This window comes from Amblyomma maculatum, chromosome 1 (assembly GCF_055883805.1).
Source record: "Amblyomma maculatum isolate TAMU_Amacu chromosome 1, ASM5588380v1, whole genome shotgun sequence".
Taxonomy (NCBI): Eukaryota; Metazoa; Arthropoda; class Arachnida; order Ixodida; family Ixodidae; genus Amblyomma; species Amblyomma maculatum.
The window spans coordinates 261,940,275-261,962,719 of NC_139344.1; the positions used below are offsets into that span (position 1 = coordinate 261,940,275).

At 41.1% G+C, this 22,445-nt stretch overlaps 2 protein-coding genes across 2 annotated transcripts; one reads left to right on the plus strand and one right to left on the minus strand.

Moving 5' to 3' along the window:
* Positions 1–10: 10 nt before the first annotated feature.
* Gpat4 (Glycerol-3-phosphate acyltransferase 4) lies at positions 11–17,210 on the minus strand. Its single transcript, XM_084591060.1, has 12 exons — positions 16,917–17,210; positions 14,796–14,904; positions 14,630–14,739; positions 14,469–14,566; positions 13,445–13,510; positions 7,303–7,377; positions 6,461–6,550; positions 4,135–4,228; positions 3,955–4,070; positions 3,830–3,885; positions 1,758–1,972; positions 11–229 (listed from the first exon to the last, which is right to left on the minus strand). The coding sequence occupies exons 1-12, from the start codon at positions 17,094–17,096 to the stop codon at positions 62–64; spliced, it is 1,377 nt and encodes a 458-aa protein (XP_084447186.1). The 5' UTR covers positions 17,097–17,210; the 3' UTR covers positions 11–61.
* Positions 17,211–17,421: 211 nt separating this feature from the next.
* Positions 17,422–21,874, plus strand: ATPsynE (ATP synthase, subunit E). The gene is made up of 4 exons (XM_084591061.1): positions 17,422–17,580; positions 18,144–18,198; positions 21,551–21,652; positions 21,741–21,874. The coding sequence occupies exons 1-4, from the start codon at positions 17,536–17,538 to the stop codon at positions 21,794–21,796; spliced, it is 258 nt and encodes an 85-aa protein (XP_084447187.1). The 5' UTR covers positions 17,422–17,535; the 3' UTR covers positions 21,797–21,874.
* Positions 21,875–22,445: the final 571 nt, after the last annotated feature.

Sequence of the window (22,445 nt, forward strand, 5' to 3'; positions counted from 1 at the left end):
ACTAAACCAACCCGTGCTATGTACATGCGTGTCCAAGCAGCCTCTCCTTCCATCCCCAGGCTCATGTGAGCTTGAGGCGTTGGCTGAACTCCTTCTGTTGCTGTTCCTTCCACTCTCGCTTGACATAGGAGCGCTTGAGCAGACCATCCCAGTTCAAGTCGAGGAGGCCACCCTGCTCGGCAATCTTGGACTTGACCCGGTTGGCAAACTCCACTGATGACTCGTCCTCCTGGAAACAACAAAAACATGCTTTCACCATAGAAAACTTACACTAGTCCTTAAATCTTCCTTTACTTTTACACTATATGCAATGAAAATGCACAGTCTTAATCAGATTTTTATGCTGATTTCAAATATATGTAATTCTTTTTCTGATATGTCGATTAGTTTTCAAAATATTCGTCATTTTCACTCCCTTGTTCACAGAAACAACCGAGAAAAAAACGCTCATCAGAAAACTATTCTTAACATGTGGCTAGATAGTATACAGTATAAAGAATTGGTTTGGTTTGGTTTGTGGGGTTTAACGTCCCAAACAATGTAGGATCATGCTGCAGTAAAAATAATTCCTTTATCTGCTCTAGATGCAAAGATATCCTTGTTGTGAACTAGCAAACTATCAAAAATTTGTGTTTTGAGTAAATGATAAAAAATGATAGAGGTGGGATTTATTCAGTGCGTTTGTACCTCAAAGTTGAATTAATGCCCCATGGAGTGAATTATTCGGTATGTAGGAGATGGGTTGTAGATTTCCAAAATGTGATTTTCAAAAACTTAATTTTTTTCGTGATTTTCGGCCCGTCAAGAACCCAGCCCTAAATGCCACTACAAGGTAAAAGCATCTGTGTTTATGCAAGGAAAAATAAATAGAAAGCAGATATGTACACTGGCAAAACACTGCATACATTTTACAGTCTAGCCTGGTTATAGCCAAGCCACTTATAGCGAAATAGTGGTTATAATGAAGGGATTTCAATTTCCCACCCCCATTTTTGCATTTCGAATACAATATGGGTATGGTTTTAATGAAGTAAATAAAAGCGTCTCAGTGGATACAGCAAAGTAATTTTATAACAAACGAAAAAATATTCTATCACTGGGAACATTACATTTTCAGCCAAATTTTGGTGCGAAAATAAGGGCGAAACTCGGCAGACGGCTGCTTACGTGGAGTCGTCTGTACTCTCGAGAAACGAAAGGTTGCTTCACTGCATAGCTTGGCCCCTGCCCCCTTGATTTCTCGAGCTATGTCAAGTTCCGTGAGCTGATGACCACCGGAGCGGCTGAGGCTCTAGGGTGGTGACTAGCTTCAAGTCTGTCTGCTGTGGCATTGATGCAAAGCAGCCTAGGTCTAGCAACAAGCCACATGCTGCCAGGTTGCACCACAGTGTAGAACAGCACTGCCAATGCAGCGGTACCACATTCTTGAGCCTTGGTTACAGAAAGGTTAATTGCATGCCGCATATATAAAATTGCTGTCGTACCAAACTATTTCGCAATACCCTTTGAGTCCTGAAGCGACCCAAAGAATATGACGGGCGCTGCAGTGGAGGACTCTGAAAGAATTTTGACCAAATAGAGGTCTTTAACATGCACTGACCTCGTAAAGCACACAAGTATCATTTTCTTATTCGCATCCATTACAAGACTGCAGTTGTGGCTCAGCAGCCAGGTGCCCTAACCACTGAGCCACCATGGCAGGTATTATATCCAGGATTGACTGCATTATCTTTAGTTGGACAACGAACCCTACTAACCCTTTTGTGCATGGGCGGCAGATACCACACATCACAGACAATAGCCCATGATGACATCATCATGGCCAGGTAGTGAATGTAGTTCTGCTTGCTGCTGTTCCAGAAGGCATCTCCAAACCGTGCATCATACTTGATCGCAGCCGGGTAGATGGTGCCACCAACCTCAAAGCTGCCTTTCTTGAATTGCATCACTGATGTGTTGTTGATGCAAGTGCCTAAAGGAGCCAAAATTCCATCACATCATTAGTGAAAAGAAGCCACATTTATACCTGTTGTCCAATTGAAGACTGGGCAACCTCCACACATACATCACCATAATCAAGTTCATATGTCAAATCCTTTGAAGACAATGTGAGAAGTCTTTCTTTTTAATGCTATTTATATCTGTCCTACTATACTAAAGGTCTGTGTAATGCTAGTGGAAAACAATAAAACAATGAGACATTGAAGACGAACGACAAGCATAGCTAGGTTGAGTTAAAATCTCGAGATGGCCAATACATCATTTTTACCATGGACAAGCCAGAAAAATACATATATGTGAAAGCGATATAGTGGTACCCCCTACACATTCTGTGTACTTGAGCTTGATGACTAATGGCTTATCACTTTTTCATGTAACAATATTCAACGAGAAATGGCTTATCACTTTTTCATGTAACAATATTCAACGAGAAAGTACTGAATGGGAAGACCAATATGACTTACATGTTAGTTATATGGGGTTTCATGGCGCATACTAATATGACTTGTGACAGCAGTTAAAACCATGAAAGGTGTTGTAGAGCACGGCGGAGCCTACTGATACTAACAAAGGGCCTATCTGATCAGCCAGTAAAGTGGTTTCCACTTCTGCTGAGGAGCCTACTGATACTAACAAAGGGCCTATCTGATCAGCCGGTAAAGTGGTTTCCACTTCTGCTGATTTTCTCTCATCTTACAAGAACCCAAAACATCCTATGTCATTAAAATGATCACATTCCCAACATTTTGTGGCAATGTAAATGGGAGAAAAAAGTGGAGATTTAATATGCAATTTCCTCAGCAACGAAGTAATCTTTCTGCACAAAAAAGATATTGTTATATATATTTCTTGAAGAGTAATCTACAGACTAGCATAACCACTCTACTTTGTTTTCCGCCACAGTTCCTTACGTTGTATTACATTATTTTCGGTGTCCTAATCTTAATATTTCTCAAACAGTCTCATCACTCTGCGATACATAGGGGCCCTTATCTTCAACCTTACCAGAGATGCAAAGTGAAAAGACAAAAATGCGTCACTGTTAAATTACTAAGTCAAGTGCATGTGCAGTTATATAAAACAAATACAAATGTAATTTACCATGAAAAATTAATCTGCAAATTTACTTAAGAAAATATGACTCTAAATTAGCTATGAGGCACAATTTTTCATCAACATGTTTACTGCTAATGTCGCATTACTGTGGCTACTTACAATAAAACTCGAATATTATGGCTATGAAGTTTGTCCTTCAATGCAATAACCTTTTAAAAGGAAGCAGTAACAGTACTGCGTCAATGAGTAGCAAGCATTCAAAGCTTGCAAAACCGCACTAATTTACTTATTAGCACTGTTTTTGTGAAGCTTTGCGCTATATATTGTGAGCACATGAGCGAGTTCACTCTCAGTTGTTGCAGCACCTTCTGTTTATACCGACAACAACACGCACACAGAAGAAAAGTCGTTCCTCAAGCAAAGAAGCAAGTGTGGCGAACACAATAAAGCCTGGAGGACAGCAACGTCAAGATTTCTGGCATGCAGACTGCAGTTTATGCACCAAAAACACTATAAACTGCTGACAAATTTCAGCAAGTAACTTGGAAACCTCCACCCCACACTCAGTCAACCCATTCTTGGTGCAAAAAGGCAATGATTCAAAATCAGCATTCATGGGTTAGTACCTGGTCCTCAATGCAGTAAGATAGCAGGTTATCAAGGCCCACATTAAGATTAGGCAATTAGCTAAAAAGTTCTCTACAGAAGTAACATTTCTGTCAAAAAAAAAAAAAATCACTAAAGTAAAAAAGAGTAAAAAGTATGCAAGTACCTTCAGGAAATATGAGAATTGGAAGCTTTGTGGGATCTTCAACGTGCTCCCGAAGACTGTAAAGCAACAACAGAAATGTGATTACCTTTAATAAAACAAGCACTCATCCGCAATATATGTCTCACCGCTTGGCAACTGCCTGCCTGTCCTTGATCTCTGCTCGCTCAAACCAGATGTGTGATGCTGCCTTGTTGAGGGCTGTCTGGATGACACCAATAAATCCACCTTGGGTCTGGCCCACCTGTCAGTAAAGCAGCGTCTCACTTAATGTTCAATGCCTGAAAGATGCATGCTCATTCCCTTACCAAGGCGTAACAGTTGTCACTTGCCAACATGGCCACATCAATTGGGGAAGTGTGGTTTGCAACACATATGCCGCCAGGTTTGGCCCGGTTTTCTCTGAAAAAGTCACAGTTCATCACTGCATAATACAGCAACCAAACTCTGCATACTGTAAACACTCCAACAGAGTTTACAAGTACAGATTCAAAATAATTTCTTTTTGTAGCTCATGTGCATCTAACAAGCACAGAAATTCTTCCCTAGAATAATAACAATTTGCAGTAAAAACATTAATATAACAACGTAAAGAAAAGACATCAAAGGTAAGTTCAACACACTGCTTCAGCCCTTCTTCAAACATCCAAAGGCATCCTTTATGGTGAGGATTAAATGTCATCAGAAGAATATAAACAATTGTGAGCACATGAGCGAGTTCACTCTCAGTTGTTGCAACGCACACACGTTATGTGCACACATAAAAGGAGGTCTCACGGCATTTCGGAGTAATAGGGCCTTCTGTCAACCAACAGATAAGAAAATAACATAACACAGGAGTTAGACAGCTAGTTAAGAAAAACGCCACAATATACCATAGAAAAAAATTGTTGATAAAATAATTACACTCCAATACAAAACTGATTTAATAATTGCAAGCAAATGGAAAATGATTTTTCCAACTTAAAAGAAAAAAAAAGATGCTTGTTTGGTGCTTGCTGCATCTGCCATGAGTGGTGTGGGAAACTGGTAACAGAAAATTACATGCAGTATATCTAGCTGGTTTATTTCACTTGTAAAACACATTGAAAAGTTACCGGTGGTTTAAGGACATGCATGTCATGATTTGAAAACTACTAAATAATAGTAACGAGTTGGTGTTGACTATGTATGTATGTTGGTGTTGACTATGTTGACTTGGTATGTTCTATGGCTCAAGCAGCACAGGTGCATTTGTACAGAGTGGACCAAATATAGCTATGCAAATGGTCTACTCTTGCAAGCACTTATGATTTAAACAAGATGACCTTTAAAAGAATTAAATGGGTATTGAATATAAAGAATGCGATGCAATGCACCATATCAGATGACTAAGGATGAATGCGTAAACCGATGTAATTGCAAACGAAGTATGCCATGATCAAAACTTCAATTCTATCATCAATTACAATCAGCTCCCGAAATGGGACACAAATAGCGAATCTAAAATACAAGATTACTCCAAGAAGTGCAGTGTCATTAACACTGTGAATGATATAGTTAAATTGAGAGTGCGATTGCATTTGGTAGAGTTATGCTTTGAATCAAAAGCAGTAAAACAGCTTTATAATTAGTGATATTGTTTAACCTATGTGATGGCCATACTGTAACAGGTTAATATCAGGACCAAGCTCCTTGTTCAAGTAATCCATTGCTTGGCCCCTAGCAACCAGAGTAATGTACCACCACACTGTGAGAAAGGTTCACAAACATACAAGCACAAGCCACCTGCGCTTATGCATTGGTGTGCGCAGAATTCCATCGTGAATTCTAAAGAAGTTGCCCATCTAGAAATTCTTCCACTTGAGCTTTGCCACATGGCTACAGCAGAAGGCTTTGCAGCTATTTCAAACCTCCATGGTTAAGGAAACTTGCCCTAATCCATACAGCGCTGCCACCTAGAACCATTGTCACACCAAACAAGTTGCTGTACCAACTAAGAGGAAGGCCAGCAAATGGTATGGTTAGTCACCCTTAGCATTTGCACTCATGCAGAGCAGTAAGGAAGTTCTTTAATATATATATAATAAAAAAGATCAAGAACCAATCCCTCAGGTCTGCCTTTGTTGGTGTTTATAAAGCTTAACAGAGTCTAAACAATGTAAAGACCTTGTTATTTGCTAAATAAACAACTTTTAAGTACACCTATTGCCAGATAAATTGACAAGCCCACCTACTGGGGCCAGCTTAGTCGTTAGCATGACATGTGCTAATGAATCGAAAGCCTTTGTCAGATCAACACATGGAGCACCAGCTTAACCCCTTGAGCCAGTAGCATGCTGAACATTTTCAGTGAAAGACATCACTAGAGTGGACAGACCATATGGTCTAATTTCCTATATTAGTACCTATATTACCCACAAACATTAGTGAAAGTGCATTCCACTATCTTAATTGGCTTGCATATTAAACGATTTGAAAAACTCTTATGGCTCATCGGTACAGTTTTTATACTAAAAATGCACTCATGCACCACATGACCTAGTCATGAACTGATTTGATCTCCTTACTATGTGAAGTAAAGTGAAAAATCGTTCAGGTTTTTTTCCATTGCTGCCTGTGCAAAACAAATACAGCAGATAAATAAAGACTCACCTGTTGTGGTAGGTGACAATGGCTGACACGGCCCTTGACAAAATGCGGAAGGTGATCAAGCTGACATGCCAATAAAGGAATCGCTTTAACCTGAAAGACAGCAGCACCAGTATACAGAGTTCACACTTGATCCAGGACAGATTACAGTGAGAACAAATTGCTCAAATGGCCAAAAACAACACCCATTCTGTCCAGCTTTCTAGCATGAAACATTCACGTGCATATAAGCCTTGCAGGATCATATTATGAAAAGTTAAGTGCATACACTAGTGCCCATAATCGATAACATGGCCAAAAGAAATCAATGGGACATTGAGAACAGGAGTTGGCCTGTATCAATAAAATACCGACTGTCACTAAAACGGAGTTTTTATGAACTAAAAAGGACCAATAAACAAAATACAGGTGTTACCTTCACAGGCTGATCTCGCAGGTAAAATGCATGCATTAACACAAATTTCTGGATGTGGATCTCAGAAGCCACGTTACACCGCCATTCACTTCAAAATAACAGCAACCCATCTCGTTTGATAAAAATGTCACAAATGTGAATCAACTGGAGGGAAAATTTTTAAAATTTCCTTACCGATAAAAGCGTCTTTTGCTGCTGGACAAACATTAAAAGTCAGAAAGAGCCAGATAATCAATTTTTACTCAAAGCACTAATTGGTTGAAGTTGTCCCCTGTGTCCCTTAAACAATGCATATTAAATGCATATTAAATATTAAACGCCGATGCCAAACGAACACAGTGAGGTCGTGCTTCAACAACTTGGCACAAACTGCAATAGTGTAACCAATCTGACAGCTGATAGCAAAAAAACCACCACCTCCTTTACTCACCGGCCCTCTGGAAAGTAGCCCAGTATAGCAGTACAGCAGATGAGCCAAATCATGCCAATGCATGTCAGTGCCACCCTGGTGTAAAAAAAGAACCAACAAATGTCCTTCAACCTTACTGACTGCAGAGTTCAGCGATAAGCCCACAAGCAAGTACCTTTGAAAACTTTCCCAACTGCTAAAAAAGTCCTAAAAAAATACATCAATCGTCTTGTCTGCCTTTTAAAGTGAAATAATGCGAAATACCATCTGCCACAAAAGCTTTCAGACCTCATGCACTCCAGACCAAATTACTACAACTATTTTTCCAATGAATGTATGAGCTCGCACTTCAGTTACAGGTGTGACGGCCTGGAAACTTCAACAAATGGCACACCAGCACATATTCGACAAGGCAGTGATACACTACGGGGTGTCCCAGTTAACCCAGTTAGCCAAGGATTAAAAAATAAAACATCTGAGGTAGGCTAAGGAAACCACTTGCATACAGATGCCAGCCGTCTGGCACACCACAAGCATTTTTTTTATTTTGCAAATAACTAATTAGCAATTAAGTTATTTTTTCTAATTTACTAAATATTGCTTTCAGACAATAACAGTAATTTGCAAATTTAGGAGCAATTTCTGAAACCTCCCTTTCATTTATTATTGATAAAGAAAACTTCACGTGTATTTTTTTTCCCGAGCTCTAAAGAAAGCCCGCAAAATAAAAAACCATCACATGACTAGCATATTCGTGCACCACGATCATGGTGCTCCCTATCGTGGTTTGATAGAATGAAATTTGCTGTGACCGTGACTCAATGGCCCAGTTCCAATGGTAGGCTGATATATTAGCGATGGCTGCAGCAAGCACGGCGAGCTCTCTGCGACTTAAACCATCACGTGTGCTAGCTGGCTGACGCGGGCGAAGAAACCATCGCAGACATATTGGCCTGCCGCTGTAACAGGGCCATGAAGGTACGGCCACAGCTGATATTGTTCACTCAAACCACGGTTGTGAGCAGGAAAATCGTGGCATACGTATGCACCAGTCAGGGTGCCGTACCGGAACCGAAAACCAGAACCGAACCTGAATTTTTTCCACCATCTTGGAACTGAACCCAAACCGGAACAGATCGAAAGAACCTTTCCGAACCCATTCGCGGTACAGTTCCGACCCACTTTTGCTGGCAACTATTATTTTTCTTTCATCACTGCTTGTAAAGCGCTCTCCTCACTTATTTCCAAAGCATCACTGCACATCGCAAACATTACAACTATATTGAAAAATCGCCCCTTGCAAAACTATGACACCAGAGGAAAATATATTGCCACATGCATAGCACCAGTTTCTGGGGCCGGGCTATCGTTTCATCCCGAACAAGGGTAGCCGCTGCACTGCGCCATGGCACAGCTCATGGAGAAAGCTGCCCAATTCGGGTGCTTTCCTAGGCAGTAAAATAGCAGATAATTCGTAACTTGACTTATTTCAATAAATAAATATATGATCATGCGCAGTTCAAAAACGAAATAATGAATTTTGTGAAAAAAGTCTCACGCAATTCATTTTACTTTCCTACAGTTCGATGGCGTTGCAATGAGTCACATGAAACATGCATAGAAGCCGTATGCAATGTGACGCCAGCAGATGCAATTTGGTTGACCAGGACTTACCGCTGATATGTAAAACTGCTTCTGAGACTTTTTCACCCCCAGTATTGCACTACGAGGCAAAAGTGAATTTCAAAACTGAAGCAGAGTGCTTCATTCATTCGTTGAGCCTTGAAATTTATTTGATCATACTTCCTCATCAAAATAGCTACTGAGAGCCTCTCTTGTAAGCAGCACTAGGTTTTGTTTATCATCCTGGAAAGTTGGTGCTGCTGCACTTTTTTCTTGAAGTCGGAGCATATAAACATACGTCCAAAATTGTATTCAGCCATACTTTTTTATATTTATATGATGGATCCAAATATTGCCAGCTGCTCAAATTTCTACTCTTTTGCCTCTGCTTTTCTACACTTGATGGTGCTGTGATCGCAGCCACTTGAAGGCTGATCGTTCGGGTCTCTAAGGTCTTGGATGGCTACTTCTGCCTCCAAGGCCCTTAGTGGAAAAGGCGCAACACATGTACCATGTGCGCACTATATGCCTTGAACACAAGGAACTGATTTTCAAGAGCCTTTGCAGTGCCTGTCAGCAAACAAATGTAGGAAAATGCGGAGCTTCATTATGACGTACAAAGGGAGCCAACTGCCACTGACACAAAAAAAGCATAGGGCTTTTTTTTTTTTTTGTATTGGTCAGTGCGAAATATTAATTTAATCGTGGAGATAATTTATTGGCAAGCAGAAGTAAAAGCAACCTCCTCTCACTGGTGGGATACCAACCCACAATCTCCAAATCGGATTCCAAAGGTAGCATATGGTTGTTTCTTCTTCTACTTTCTAATCAACTGTATCTCCATGATTAAATTATTATTTCACACCGACCAACTCAAAAAAAAAAAAAGACCCTAAAACAAATACACCCTTTATGCTTTCCTTTGTGCCAGTGGCCGTCTGCTTCCTTCGTATGTTTGCAGTGCCTGTGCGACAGCGGTAAAAGTTTACATGGTTTGTTGCCGTTACATACTAAGCCTCCTTTGGCTGCACGCAATAGTATATAGGCGAGACTACATTCCATGATAATCGTAATCAGCCGTGGTTCACAAAATGCCTAAAAAAACTTGAGAACAAGAAGAAGCGCCTTTTCCGGGCAGCTAGAAAGAATCCTAGTACTTGTGCATGGGAAAAATATTACTCTGCCGAAAACTCATACTTATCAGCAATAAAAAACGCTAAGCGACATCATGATGACTTGACCAAAATCCTAAAAAATACCCCAAAAAAGTTCTGGCAAATCCTAAACCCTAATACCAAGCGTTCAATTACACTCAATAATGACTCAGGAGAACCATTTAGTGATACTGAATGTGCTAACATCTTTTCAACTGCGTTTTCTTCCGTTTTCACCAGTGAGCCTGATTTGCCCTTGCCCACTCTACCTAATGTCATCGCTCATACCATGCCTATCACGAATATTTCTGTTAACAGAATACTGTGTGTAATAGATAAAATTAAACTTTCGTCATCAGCAGGCACTGATGAAATAAACTCTAAACTTTTAAAGAATGCCAAGCATGTTTCTGCCAAATATTCATCACTACTGTTTGCTCAGTCTCTTTCCACAGGCACCATACCAGATGATTGGAGGAAGGGAAAGGTTGTTCCAGTATACAAATCCGGTAACAAAGATTCACCATTAAATTATCGTCCTATCTCGCTCACTAGTGTACCATGCAAAATCATGGAGCATATTATCTACTCTGAAATCATGCAGTTTCTGGATACTAACAATTTCCTTCACCCTGCGCAACATGGATTTCGGAAAACCTATTCCTGCACACAACTCGCAATATTCCTTCATGACCTACACGCAAACCTTGACTTGAATATTCAGACTGACGCCATATTCCTAGATTTTGCTAACGCATTCGATAAAGTTTCCCATCGATGATTACTGCTCAAACTTTCACAACTGAACCTGCACCCTAACATCTTAAAATGGATCCAAGAATTCCTTGCGTATCGCTGCCAGACAGTTTCTATTAATAACCAGTCTTCTAATTCTGTCCCCGTAACCTCAGGCGTACCCCAAGGCTTTGTACTAGGCCCTCTCCTCTTCTTAATATATATAAATGACTTACCAGAGCTCCTCTCATGTAATATCCGTCTATTTGCTGACGACTGCGTGATCTACCGCTCAATAAAAAACATCTCTGATCAAAACGCCCTTCAGGATGATCTTAACAGTGTTGAAAAATGGTGCGATGATTGGCTAATGACCCTTAACCCAAACAAATGCAAACTTATTTCGTTTCACCATAAACATAAACCATTTTCTTTCTCTTACAGGCTTGCTAATACTTCAATAGACCTCATCTACTCATATAAATACCTGGGTATCATTTTAAGCCATGACTTATCTTGGTGCAAACACGTTACTAATATAATTTCTTCTGCAAATAAAACCCTGGGATTTCTCAAGCGCCATTTACGTCATGCATCTACAGACGTAAGATTACTCGCCTACAACACACTGGTCAGACCTAAACTCGAATATGCGTCCCCTATTTGGAGCCCCCATCAAAGATAACTCATCGATGCACTTGAAGCCATCCAAAATAGTGCAGTTCGTTTCATTCACTCCCAGTATTCGTACGAAGTCAGTGTATCATCCTTGAAATCGCAGTCTGGTTTACGAAGTCTTTCTTGCCGTTGCCGCACCACCACACTATCTCTTTTCCACAAATTCTATTACAGCTCCCTACGCCAAGAACCATGCATCTGCGCACCTCCGCCACGCATATCCCATCGCACTGGCCACCCACTTCAAATCTCTCGTCTACGTGCCCGTACAGTAACCTTTTCCTCTTCCTTTTTTCCATGAGCCGCGTCAGACTGGAACGACTTATCCCACTCCGTCGCTGCCATCACCTGCCCATCATCCTTCAACACACATTGAAATGTGTATACCATGTGAAAATCTGTGAAAAGTGTAACATTCTATGTATCTACCCCACCCCTTATGTAATACCCCAAAAGGGGCCTTTAAGGTTAATAAATGAAATGAAATGAAAAATGAAAAAGAAATGCTACCTTTTCATCTAACTGCACTACCGACAGCCCCCTCATCCATATATTACCTTAACATTTTGATAAGGTATCTTTTAATTACAGGCCTTTCAGTTTTGTTACATGTGAATTATTTAGGGTTAGAGCTTTTTTTGCACTCAGCAAGTATTTTCCTACAGTCTGAGACAACTTAAGGACAAACCAGCAAATTCCATCAAAACAGGCCCCCTCCCCCTGCCAATGGTGTCATCTAATTCCCTCGATGTCATGGATAATCATCCTCTTGCATCTGACGGTGTGACATCATGGGATTGAGCAGATAAAAGGAGATTCACCATAGTTGGATTAGCCACAGCATCATGAAAATCAGTCAATGCCATTGGCTAAATGGCCTCTTTTGCGGGACGTTTGCTCCTTCGTTCTTGAGTTGAATTCAACTATAGCAATGATTTCAACAGTGTGGGGAATGATCTCCCATCGCTCCCTTTAAAGTCAGCCTTCCCTCACGATAGCTGCTCTAGCTACCACGAAATGGCATTAGCGTCGGTGGTTAACATTAACTACCGAGAGATGGCACCAGCGTCGCGGCAGCACAAGTGCCACAGAAGGCTTCATTGCTGCACTCGCGGGGAAAGTCAGGGGCTCGGCATCGGGAATCCGACACGAGCAAACGCATCCTCGTGGGACTCTGCAGTCGCCTCGTGTGACTTTTCCTGGCTGCTCGCCCTGTCCGGCCTTGGAGCTTATCCTCTGCCCTAGCATGGGCAAACATTCACCCGTCAACCTAGATTCATTAGCATATTTTATTACTAGCTAGCGTTGTTATTGCAACAATAAATGCCTGTTTGTTGTCAGCACGTGTTGTTCCTTTGTTCCCAAGAGCACGACCCACCGTAGTGGGCATGCACTCAGTAGCGTGTAATCACTGGGTGGGGTTGGCAGTTTGGACTGTCAACCGCGAATAAGTGGGAAAATGCATTTATCCCCCTATTAAAACACCACAACAGCTCCTACCAACTGCAGGAGCTAAACATCCATTTTGTGAACGCACTATAAAATCCTGTAGCTAGAATTTGAGCTCAGTCATAAGCATAGTGATGTAAGGTTTAGGTAAAATAAATATATATATATATATATATATATATATATATATATATATATATATATATATATATATATATATATATATATATATATATATACACAGGGCAAACAATAATGTTACCAGTTGTGTGACCACGCCTATCTTTCAGTGACTTTTTGGATCACTATTCCATGTGCTTATTTTAAAAAATGTGCAACTACCCCATATCAAAGAGCATTCATTAAAATATAAGTTAAATATAAGTTTCTTCCCAAAATAATGTCACTAGTGTCAGAAGAGGCAGAACATCATGTTTTCATTTTGGCTATTCTACAAAACATGCAATAAAGAAATAAAAGTAAAAATATTGTGATTGCTTTTCATCTAGCAGGCAGGCACTCACCTCATTGGAAACAGAATAACGTAACGGAGTAGGCAACCGATACACCAAATGACTGTCAGTCGAAAGCTGGAACAAAGGAGAACACCTCAGCTAAAATTGGAACTGATAGAGATAGTAAATAACAAAGTAATATCTGCACCAACACTCATTCAAAGGCTCTAAAGAACAGTCAAGAATAAACAACACGCAAGGTAAATTCAAATTTTGCACTGAGGAGAATATTACACTAAATAAAACTGGTGCTGCTCCACAGAAGTGCTGCAGAATGTCCTGCTTGCATGTATCATTATCAAAAAATATATTAACAATCAGATTAAACCACTCTTGGACATGGCATAATATGGGCACAAAGGTGACAATGGGAAAATTCCTGATGAACCTTTAAAGCATAAATCAATGCATCAAGGTCTACCACGGTGACATTAATGATAAAGCAAAATTTTTAGATAGATGGAGGCGAAACAAAGAGGCGTCCGTGTGCTGTGCGATGTCAGCGCACGTTAAAGATCCCCAGGTGGTCGAAATTACTCCGTAGCCCTCCACTACGGCTTCTCTTTCTCTCTGTCCACTTTAACTCCCACCTTCCTCCCGTCCCTTACAGTGCGGTTCAGGTGTCCACAGACACAAGTGTGACAGATACGGCGCCTTTCCCTTTCTGTGAACCAATTATTATTATTATTATTAATAAGGATAAAAAAAGGCGTAGAAAATTTCGGTGAATTCACAATGGCTCGAACTTTCTGAAGCTTTCCTAAATAGCAAGGATCACGAAGTAACAGTTATTAATGTAATTAAGATAAGGGTGCAGTGCTGAGCAATTTCATCCAGAGACAACACTGCCCGCTTGATAATGAAGCTTCAACAATAATGGCTTAGTGCTGCTGCCAGCTATTGCCATAAAGCCATTCTATTGTTTTTTTTGTTTTTTTTTTCATAAAAAAGAATAAACGGCACACAATTCATAAAGTTTGGGCACAAAACCAAAAATGGAATGACATTTCCAGAGTATGAGCATAAAACTAACCTGACAAATGTGTAGTTCTTGTTGGTCCTTGTAAGCAGATTCCAGGAAGGCAATTCAGCAGTTGCAAATCGCTTGGTCACCACATCATCGATTATGGCCTGACAACGGAGTGCACAGGTTTTTAGAGCATGTAATGACTTCAAATGGGAATCAGCTCACACCTCAACACCTTTCTTGATGAAATACGTGATGTCACCCAAGTGGTACTCCTTGAGTGGGATGTTGATGATGGGCTGCTCAGCTCCAACAATGACATCGTCTCTCGTGATCACTGCAGATGACACAACAGGTGTAAGTGACAGTTAGGTGCAGCTGTAACAATCTCACCTGAAGTTGTAGTGTTTGTCGGTTCAGCATCCAAAGCTGTAAGGTCTTCTGCACTTTCTTCTCGCATGAGGCGTTGCCGGTTCGCTCGTTCAATTTTGATTCGGCCATACTGCACAGAAAGCAAGCACAAAAAGTTCCCACACTGCCATCTCTACATCCTCCAATGTAGCAATGTCCCCTCGGTACACAATTTTTAATAATGGCATTAAAACCAAGCTGCCGCAAGAATGCTGCCCTGCATCATGCAAAAAAAAAAGCAATGATGAATAGCAATATCAGCACAAGAAGCACCAACTATATTACCATGTCTCACCCTAAAATTTTGGCAAAACTTAAATTCAATATGTGTGAAGCTATTACATTCAAGCCAAAACAGTTCTGCAAATAAAAGTGAAGTCATAACTCGTTTTTGTTTTCACTTCAAGCTTATTAGCATTGCACTTAAATGATACTGTAGTGCTGAAAAGAGAAGGCAACACAAAACATTTTTTACTAGGCCTTAACTATTTTTTTCTGTTCACAAAGCTGGGTGAGAACAGCATCACTATCACCACTTTGTTTTACAAGGTACATGTAAGACAAGAATGCACAAGGGACATTTTTCAACTTTGCACTTAATTAGTACCTTACACAACAGTGACTGCACCACTAACAGAGAGGATTTGCGGCATTTTGTTTTCCCCCTAGTAGCATTTTGGTTTCCCTTCAAGAACATCCTTCCAGAACAAACTAGAAAGAACTCATGATATACTGAACTGAGGTTTCTTACATTTACAGCTGGAATTGTGTTAGCACATCAACAAGAATAACATATGCCCCAATTTTAAAAACTTTCAAGTCAAAATATTTGCACATGGATACAAATTTACACATCAAATAACACACTATGTTACATGCTGCATGTACAAGCAAGAGACAGTTTTGCTGTTTTTTTTTTAATACTGACATTGCTACAATGCTGTCATGCTGTATTACAACTACAGTCATGCTAAAATATAAGTGAAAGGTGCAGCAAGGGCAGCAGCTTCTACTTAAGCTTGCCATATTCAACCAGAATATGACCGAACTACTACCACAATAGGCAACTCTGCTGCCCTAACCCCCTGACATGAAGGCTATATTGCCAAAACAATAACTGCTGTTACTTTTCTTTATTTCATGCCAAGAGCAGTCCCATATGTAGCTGCGCAACACTGGTACTTAAGCTCCTGGTCTGACCATGGCATAACAGTTTTACTATGGCGACAGTGCTTTGACCATGTAAAGCTAAACTTTATGCAAGTAAAGCTACAAGTTTCTAACACAATCTCATACCCAAAGCAGTCAACGTTCAGAACTATTGTACACCATCACCATACTCCAGATTTATCCGTTCTCAGCAAAATTACGAAACAAACTTGTTCAATGCAGACGTAAGACGGGGCTTTAGAGACCCTATGCAATCACAGAGGGGACAAGTCTACTCACTGATAAGCTGTAGTACGGGGCATCGTACGACAATATCCCTGAGCGCAGAAAAACCACTATGTATAACCTGCCTTCTGCAAATCACAAGTGGATGCCGGCGCAACTCAGGCACTGTATCCCTTCCTTTGGGACGTTTGACGAAATTAAGATAAAGGTGACTGAGAACAGCGGGCACGGCAACTCAACTAAAAGACACGTAACGATAGATCGCTCGCCTACAGAATTACGACCATTTACACCACCTTAAAGGCCAGCCAATTGAGTTGATACACAGCCGCCAGCGTATAAGCAGCTGTATGGGTGCCAGAAATAAAATTTCTCATCGGAGTATTTTGCACGCTGCGCAGTTCCACCGGATAGAGGCAACTCCGTGTGCGCGGACAAACTGCATAACCAAAATGCGAAATGCATAAAAAGTTAGCGAAATATCATAATAACGTGTCCTGGCACAGCGTGTCGAGAAGTTCATATGCTCTTTAGCTGAGCAAAACAGGTTGGTGGCTGGCGATAGGCGCAGCACATGTCAACTGTGCCGACCGGCGAACGGACCAAGCAGCACTCTGCGCAACAGGCTGGATAGCAGTAACGTTCGGAACTGCTAAGAGCTGCAAACAGTGACCAAATATAAACGAAAACTTCGCATCGCAAACTTACCTCAAACAGTTTCAGGAGACACCGTATGTACTGCTTTCTTATCCCAAGGCTGGTGTTTGTTACTGATAAAAAGAACAGCAGGAGCAACACGGAGGACGCGCAGGTGACAAACAAATGGAAAGGATGTGTCAAATACCATAGTAATGTCGAGATCGCGTGGGACTTAAAATCCATCGCCATTCACCCAACTAAACGGCAGCCTTCTCTTGCCTATCCCCCCGCTGATCCCTCGGTCTCGGACGTGCTGGTGGTGTTGATGCGTCGCGGTAATGCTGGTAATGCGTTCTTCTACTTCTATCGCGAATCGAGTCAATAAAAAAAAAAATGACCCAGAGCAAAAAATACAATTGCAGAAAAGCATATAAAAAGAAAATATAAGCGTGTTAAATATATTTACTATTTAAGCAACGTTGTTACTTCAAGTAAGTATGGAAATACATTTATTAACAAAAAGTATGTTTTGTAGCGCCACTATCAACAGAGCATACAAGTTTCGTTGTGTCATTCCTACACTCTTTTAGGCTTCTCTACATCGGCTGTGCTCGGGGAGTGTAGCCCGCTTTCGTTTGCTCCTGTGAAGTAATTTGTGATCTAAGCTTCTCATTTCAAAAACGTAAATATGGTTGAATTAGCTCCTCCAGTTTCCGTGTCTCCTTTCATCAGGGTAATTGCTTTCTTCTGGTCTCATGTTCGCGTTTTCAGTGCATCCTGTAGCATGCATCGTTAGGACAGCAGAGGTCAAATGACCGGTCTCTATCTGGAGATCGATTGTGTGACCTTTAAAGCGGCTTGCATTGAAAAAAATACGAATGAATGAGTATCATGCACTATTCCGTGGTTGTTTCAACCTCAGGAATAGTTGTACAACCCCTGAAATTCTGTACCTGTGGGTCGCGGCTTACGTTCACGCATAGTTGCATCCATTATTTTGCTGTTGACAAAATTTAAGTCGTGATTTCCCGATCAATTTTACAGATTGCCTCGTTAGTGTTGTTGATTAATGACTGTGTATGCGTATTGTGTTGCTCGTCTAGAACTGTTGGTCAGTTGTCGACCTTGTGTGCGGCAAGCGTGTGGTGCGACGCACACAAGTCGCCAAATGGACGCTTCTGGAGGCCGGTGATGTAAAGATATACCGGCTCCCGCTGTTCCTAATAATACAGTGAACCAGCTAACTCAGCAACGGACCTTTATTACAATTTCCCTTTTTTTTTTTTTTCTGCGCAGGCTTGCCGATGGGGCTTTCTCACCGCTGGAATTTTTTACGGAGCCTTTCACTACAGTGAGTTTCAGCCTTGATTATTATTGTGTCAGGGGCACGAGGAAGGGGGGGGGGGGGGGGGGGGGGGGCTCCTCTGAACACCCACAATATGGCACCTATTACTGACTGCAGCTTATTGGTGTGTGTGTGTTGTCGGAGCAAGATGAAGCTTAAAAGAACAGTCAAATGAACTCTTTTCCAGTAGCGCACACCACGGGTGGCCACCAAGCCAAGTATGTTTGATGTACCGAGCCTGGTCTGGCCGCCACAAGACCATCAAACTTAAGCCTGTGCAACTTTATACAATCATTTATTTACACTCGTGGGATGGGCCTTTTTTGGCCAATGTAGGTGGGCATGAGTCATTTATGGATGCACCTTCCACACTGCAATTTATCTATTTAATTCATAACTAAAAGACGCTGACAAACTTGACTGCGTCTTTTTACTTGATGCACTATGATGTCCGAGAAGGTGCTAGTACTGCTCCTCGTTATTGCCCCACAGTTTGGCGTGTTGTTATGGAGGAAAGATAGAGCTTCTCCTCCATTTGCACGTAGAGGAGGAGTAGGGAACTGAGGCCAGAAAGAGAGTAGAGAGAAGGGGCTATGAGAAGTGATGTCACCATAACTACCTTGCATTGCAGCGCATCAAAGGGCCCAGGGGCATGGGCGTTTGTGCTGTGTAGGACACTTTATTTTTCCTTAGCACTTGGCACTGAATGTGGAAAGCTTTTCTGAAATGACATCCAACAGCATCCAGCCAGGGAGCGTTTTCCTGGAAACTCTCAGAAAATGGCCTCTCTATTATCTTTGCTTTTACAAAAGCAGTGGAGGACTTCCCATATATGGGCGTGTTTCAAGCGATTAAGCCGGCGTGGCGTGTATAGCAGGTGATGTGACCACCGTTGGCTCAAGAGCTTGCTGCAGGTCAACTGCATCCACTGAGATGGCTTTACTACCAGGCTGGCTGGTGCCCACCAAAATCGCCATGCTAACGTTCTGACAGAAATGCCTGAAGTGTATTTTCGAAGAAATGTGTGTGTACACTTCATTGATTTTAGAACATTTGTAATAATGGTTTGGAAGGGGGAGAATTGTTGAAAAATTTTCACACAATCATTCCTGCTGCAGCATCGCGTGAGTGAAGCAAAAGAGCTTGTTCATGTATTTCCACAGAATGCTGACAAAAAGGCATGTCTAGGGGGAGTAAGTGGGATGCAGAAGAGCTACGACTTCGCCCCTGCACAGCATCTTACATCCTCAATCACTGTGACTCCCAATTTCCCCCAAACTTACACAAGCTGCTCCTGATTCTCATGACCACATACCACTGCTACTGCCGAGACATCATTTCCAAGCCTGCAGCTGCTGAAGAATTACCTAAGTTCTACGATGGACGAAGACTGCCAAGTTGGCTTGGCACTGCATTACACTCAAGAGGTTGCTGTAACAGATTCTGATGTGATGATCACTTCGTAAAAGTGCCTCCCACAGCGAGTGGATCTTGTACTGCAAATGTTTTTAATTTCATTGTTATATGCAAGAATTTGACCAGTCTGGTATTATCTTGAACCTATGGTCACCTCAGATATGAAGCCAGCAGCTTCACATGCATTTAGTATCATACAAATTTCGCACTCAGATCAGTATGCCGATTTGTTTTTTTTTTTTATTTTTTATTATTATTATTATTCTTACTTTTGAGCCTTGTGCACAGTACACATCATCGCACATTTCATGCTATGCACAGAACAAAAACAGTATGCTCGATTTTTGTGTCACTGGGTGCCTGTAGAGTTGAACGAGGCAAATAAGATGGCTACGCAATATGAAAAAGCACTGAACAAGAATAGAGTTCGCAAGCTGAGCCAAAGTTTTGACAAGGGGACTAAGACAAGTCCCCTTGTCTAAACGTTGCTCGGCTTGTGAGCTAAGGGTGCCTATAGAGTAAGATTAAGTTCCAGCTAGAAATATTTCTGCAAGAAGGTGGCTTATAAAAGATTAGAAAAGCAGTAAAAAGAATTAATTGTACAGGGTTCTTTTAGAGTGAACATATTTCTGGGCACCTTACCTGAAAATGGCGTATTTCTAGCACATTTGCAATTCTATGCACATGCCGTAAATGTCAGTTTTGATAATTTTAAGGAAAGCTTAATCTTGCAACCTTTACATTGCATTGGAATTTGGGAACGAAAGTTTGGTGCAAAAAAGAGGTAAAAGGATGCAAGCATAGTCATGCAAAGCGTACAAATGACTGTGAACCTTAGGTGGTAGCACTTTGAGCAAATGATCTAATATACCTAAATAGAAAAAATTTACAGCATGCATTTTGTCAGGAAAAAATTTATTGCAGGGCTGCCTCATGACCCAGTCTGGTAATGCTGCCAGCTGATGAAGCATGCACATTCCCACGAACCTCCAGCCATTTCAGGCGATGGGCTCATGTGAATGTGTTGCAATAGATATCTCCTCACGTACACACATCCTGTAACTTTTTGCTACCGATGATACTTGGGTAATGGAGAGGGTTACTTCATTATTTGCTATGTGTAGTGTAAAAACCAGGCGTGTGACCAGAGTTAAATTTGTTGAAGTGACTTCATGTTTTGGTGATCTTTCCCGTCTCAATAACTGGAACCAGCATTTACATTGGAGGGACACTGAAGCCAACTGCCTGCAATTTTTGTTCTTCATAATTGCTCAAATGGGGTCTCTTCAACTGTGCTTATCTTTTTCCCACCACTCGATTGCAACTGATGATGTCTTCACCAAACAGGTCTCTGTGATCATCATTTTGAAGTGAATGCTTAAATTTATCTGTGGGATCCATGCCCAGAAACTGTGTCAGTGCTCTGCAGTTTAGACAAAACCAGCCGGTGGTCGGTATCACCTGAATAATATTAGTATTTAACCCTTTGTAGCTTATTAAAACTCCATTTTTAGTTAATGTAACATGTTTGTCATTAGAATGCAGCAATCTATTGATACAGGCTGACATAATTTTTCCTCAATGTATGTTTAATACCTACGACACTTTCCAGTTCTCTGCTCTGTGAGGACTAATAACATGTTCTCTTTTCTCTGCTTTTGTGTGTACGTTGATCTTGTAATATGCTTGTAAGATTTATCAATTAAAGATGTCAATTATAAGCCACATAAATTCTGGAGCTCCACATACTTTATGCAGTTTTTCTTCTTTTCTGAAAGAAGCTGTAGCATTACAAACAATAAAGTCACTTTCGTTTGGTCACATTGCTCTATGAAATTACTGTGAGCCTGTGCTAGCTCTTCCTACAGTGCTCCTTCTCTTTAGTCACTGCTGTCATAGTTTATCACATAACGAAACATATTTTGTTTTTCCCTTTCTACAGGGCGGCTGTCCCGAAAGGAAGCAAAGGTGCGCGAGTATGAAGCCAAGCAAATGGAGATGCTCAAAGACAAGAGGGAAGCAGAAAGGCAGCAGAAGATTAGAGGTAACATTTCCTTCAGCACTATTCACATACCTACATTATACATGCCCCTTAGTAAAAGTCATCATTATTCTGTGGTTTTGTTTTTCAGAGGAAATGATCACTCTGGCGAAAGATGTGGGCGTTCCAGTTCCTCCAAACTTCTGAAAAGCACTCGCAGCCTTTATTCTTGGGATTCCCTAGTTGCATCGTACTGAAGCATTAAAACTTGTTTTCTTACCTAGATTGCAACGTCAGTTCTGTGAATTTTTCTGTAGTGGCGTTTCGGGTGGCGTATTGGAAATATTGACCAGGCTGCTTACAGTTGTTTGCACTCCCAACCATTGTTAGCAAATTATTGTCATTCCTAAGGAGAGCATATAGCCATGGTTGCTGTAATTGCACTGGTCCAAGGCGTGCACCCATATATCTGTGAGTGCCTCCTTTAGGAAGCCAAGTAGCAGCATTTGTACTTGATAAGTAAGCTAATAACAGCACAAAGTCCAGTAGCCTCTTGGAAGTTTCTTCTAATGTACAACTGTAGTAGCTGGGTGTAGTTCTGTGGCACAAATATGAAATAAGTGGATTTCAACGAGAACATCTTTGGCGGAAGTCTGCTTGGTTGGGCTTTTGAAACAAAAGTTGACAAATACGGACACCAACCAATAATGCATTTTCAACCCAATCGAATCCAACTCCCCCTTACTTCATGTATGGCTGAAATGCGAGCCAGCACCTCGGACAGCAGCCTTCACTTTCCTGTTGTTAACACATGATGAAGTCTATTAACATGTGCAGAGGGAAGAGTTCCTGAACT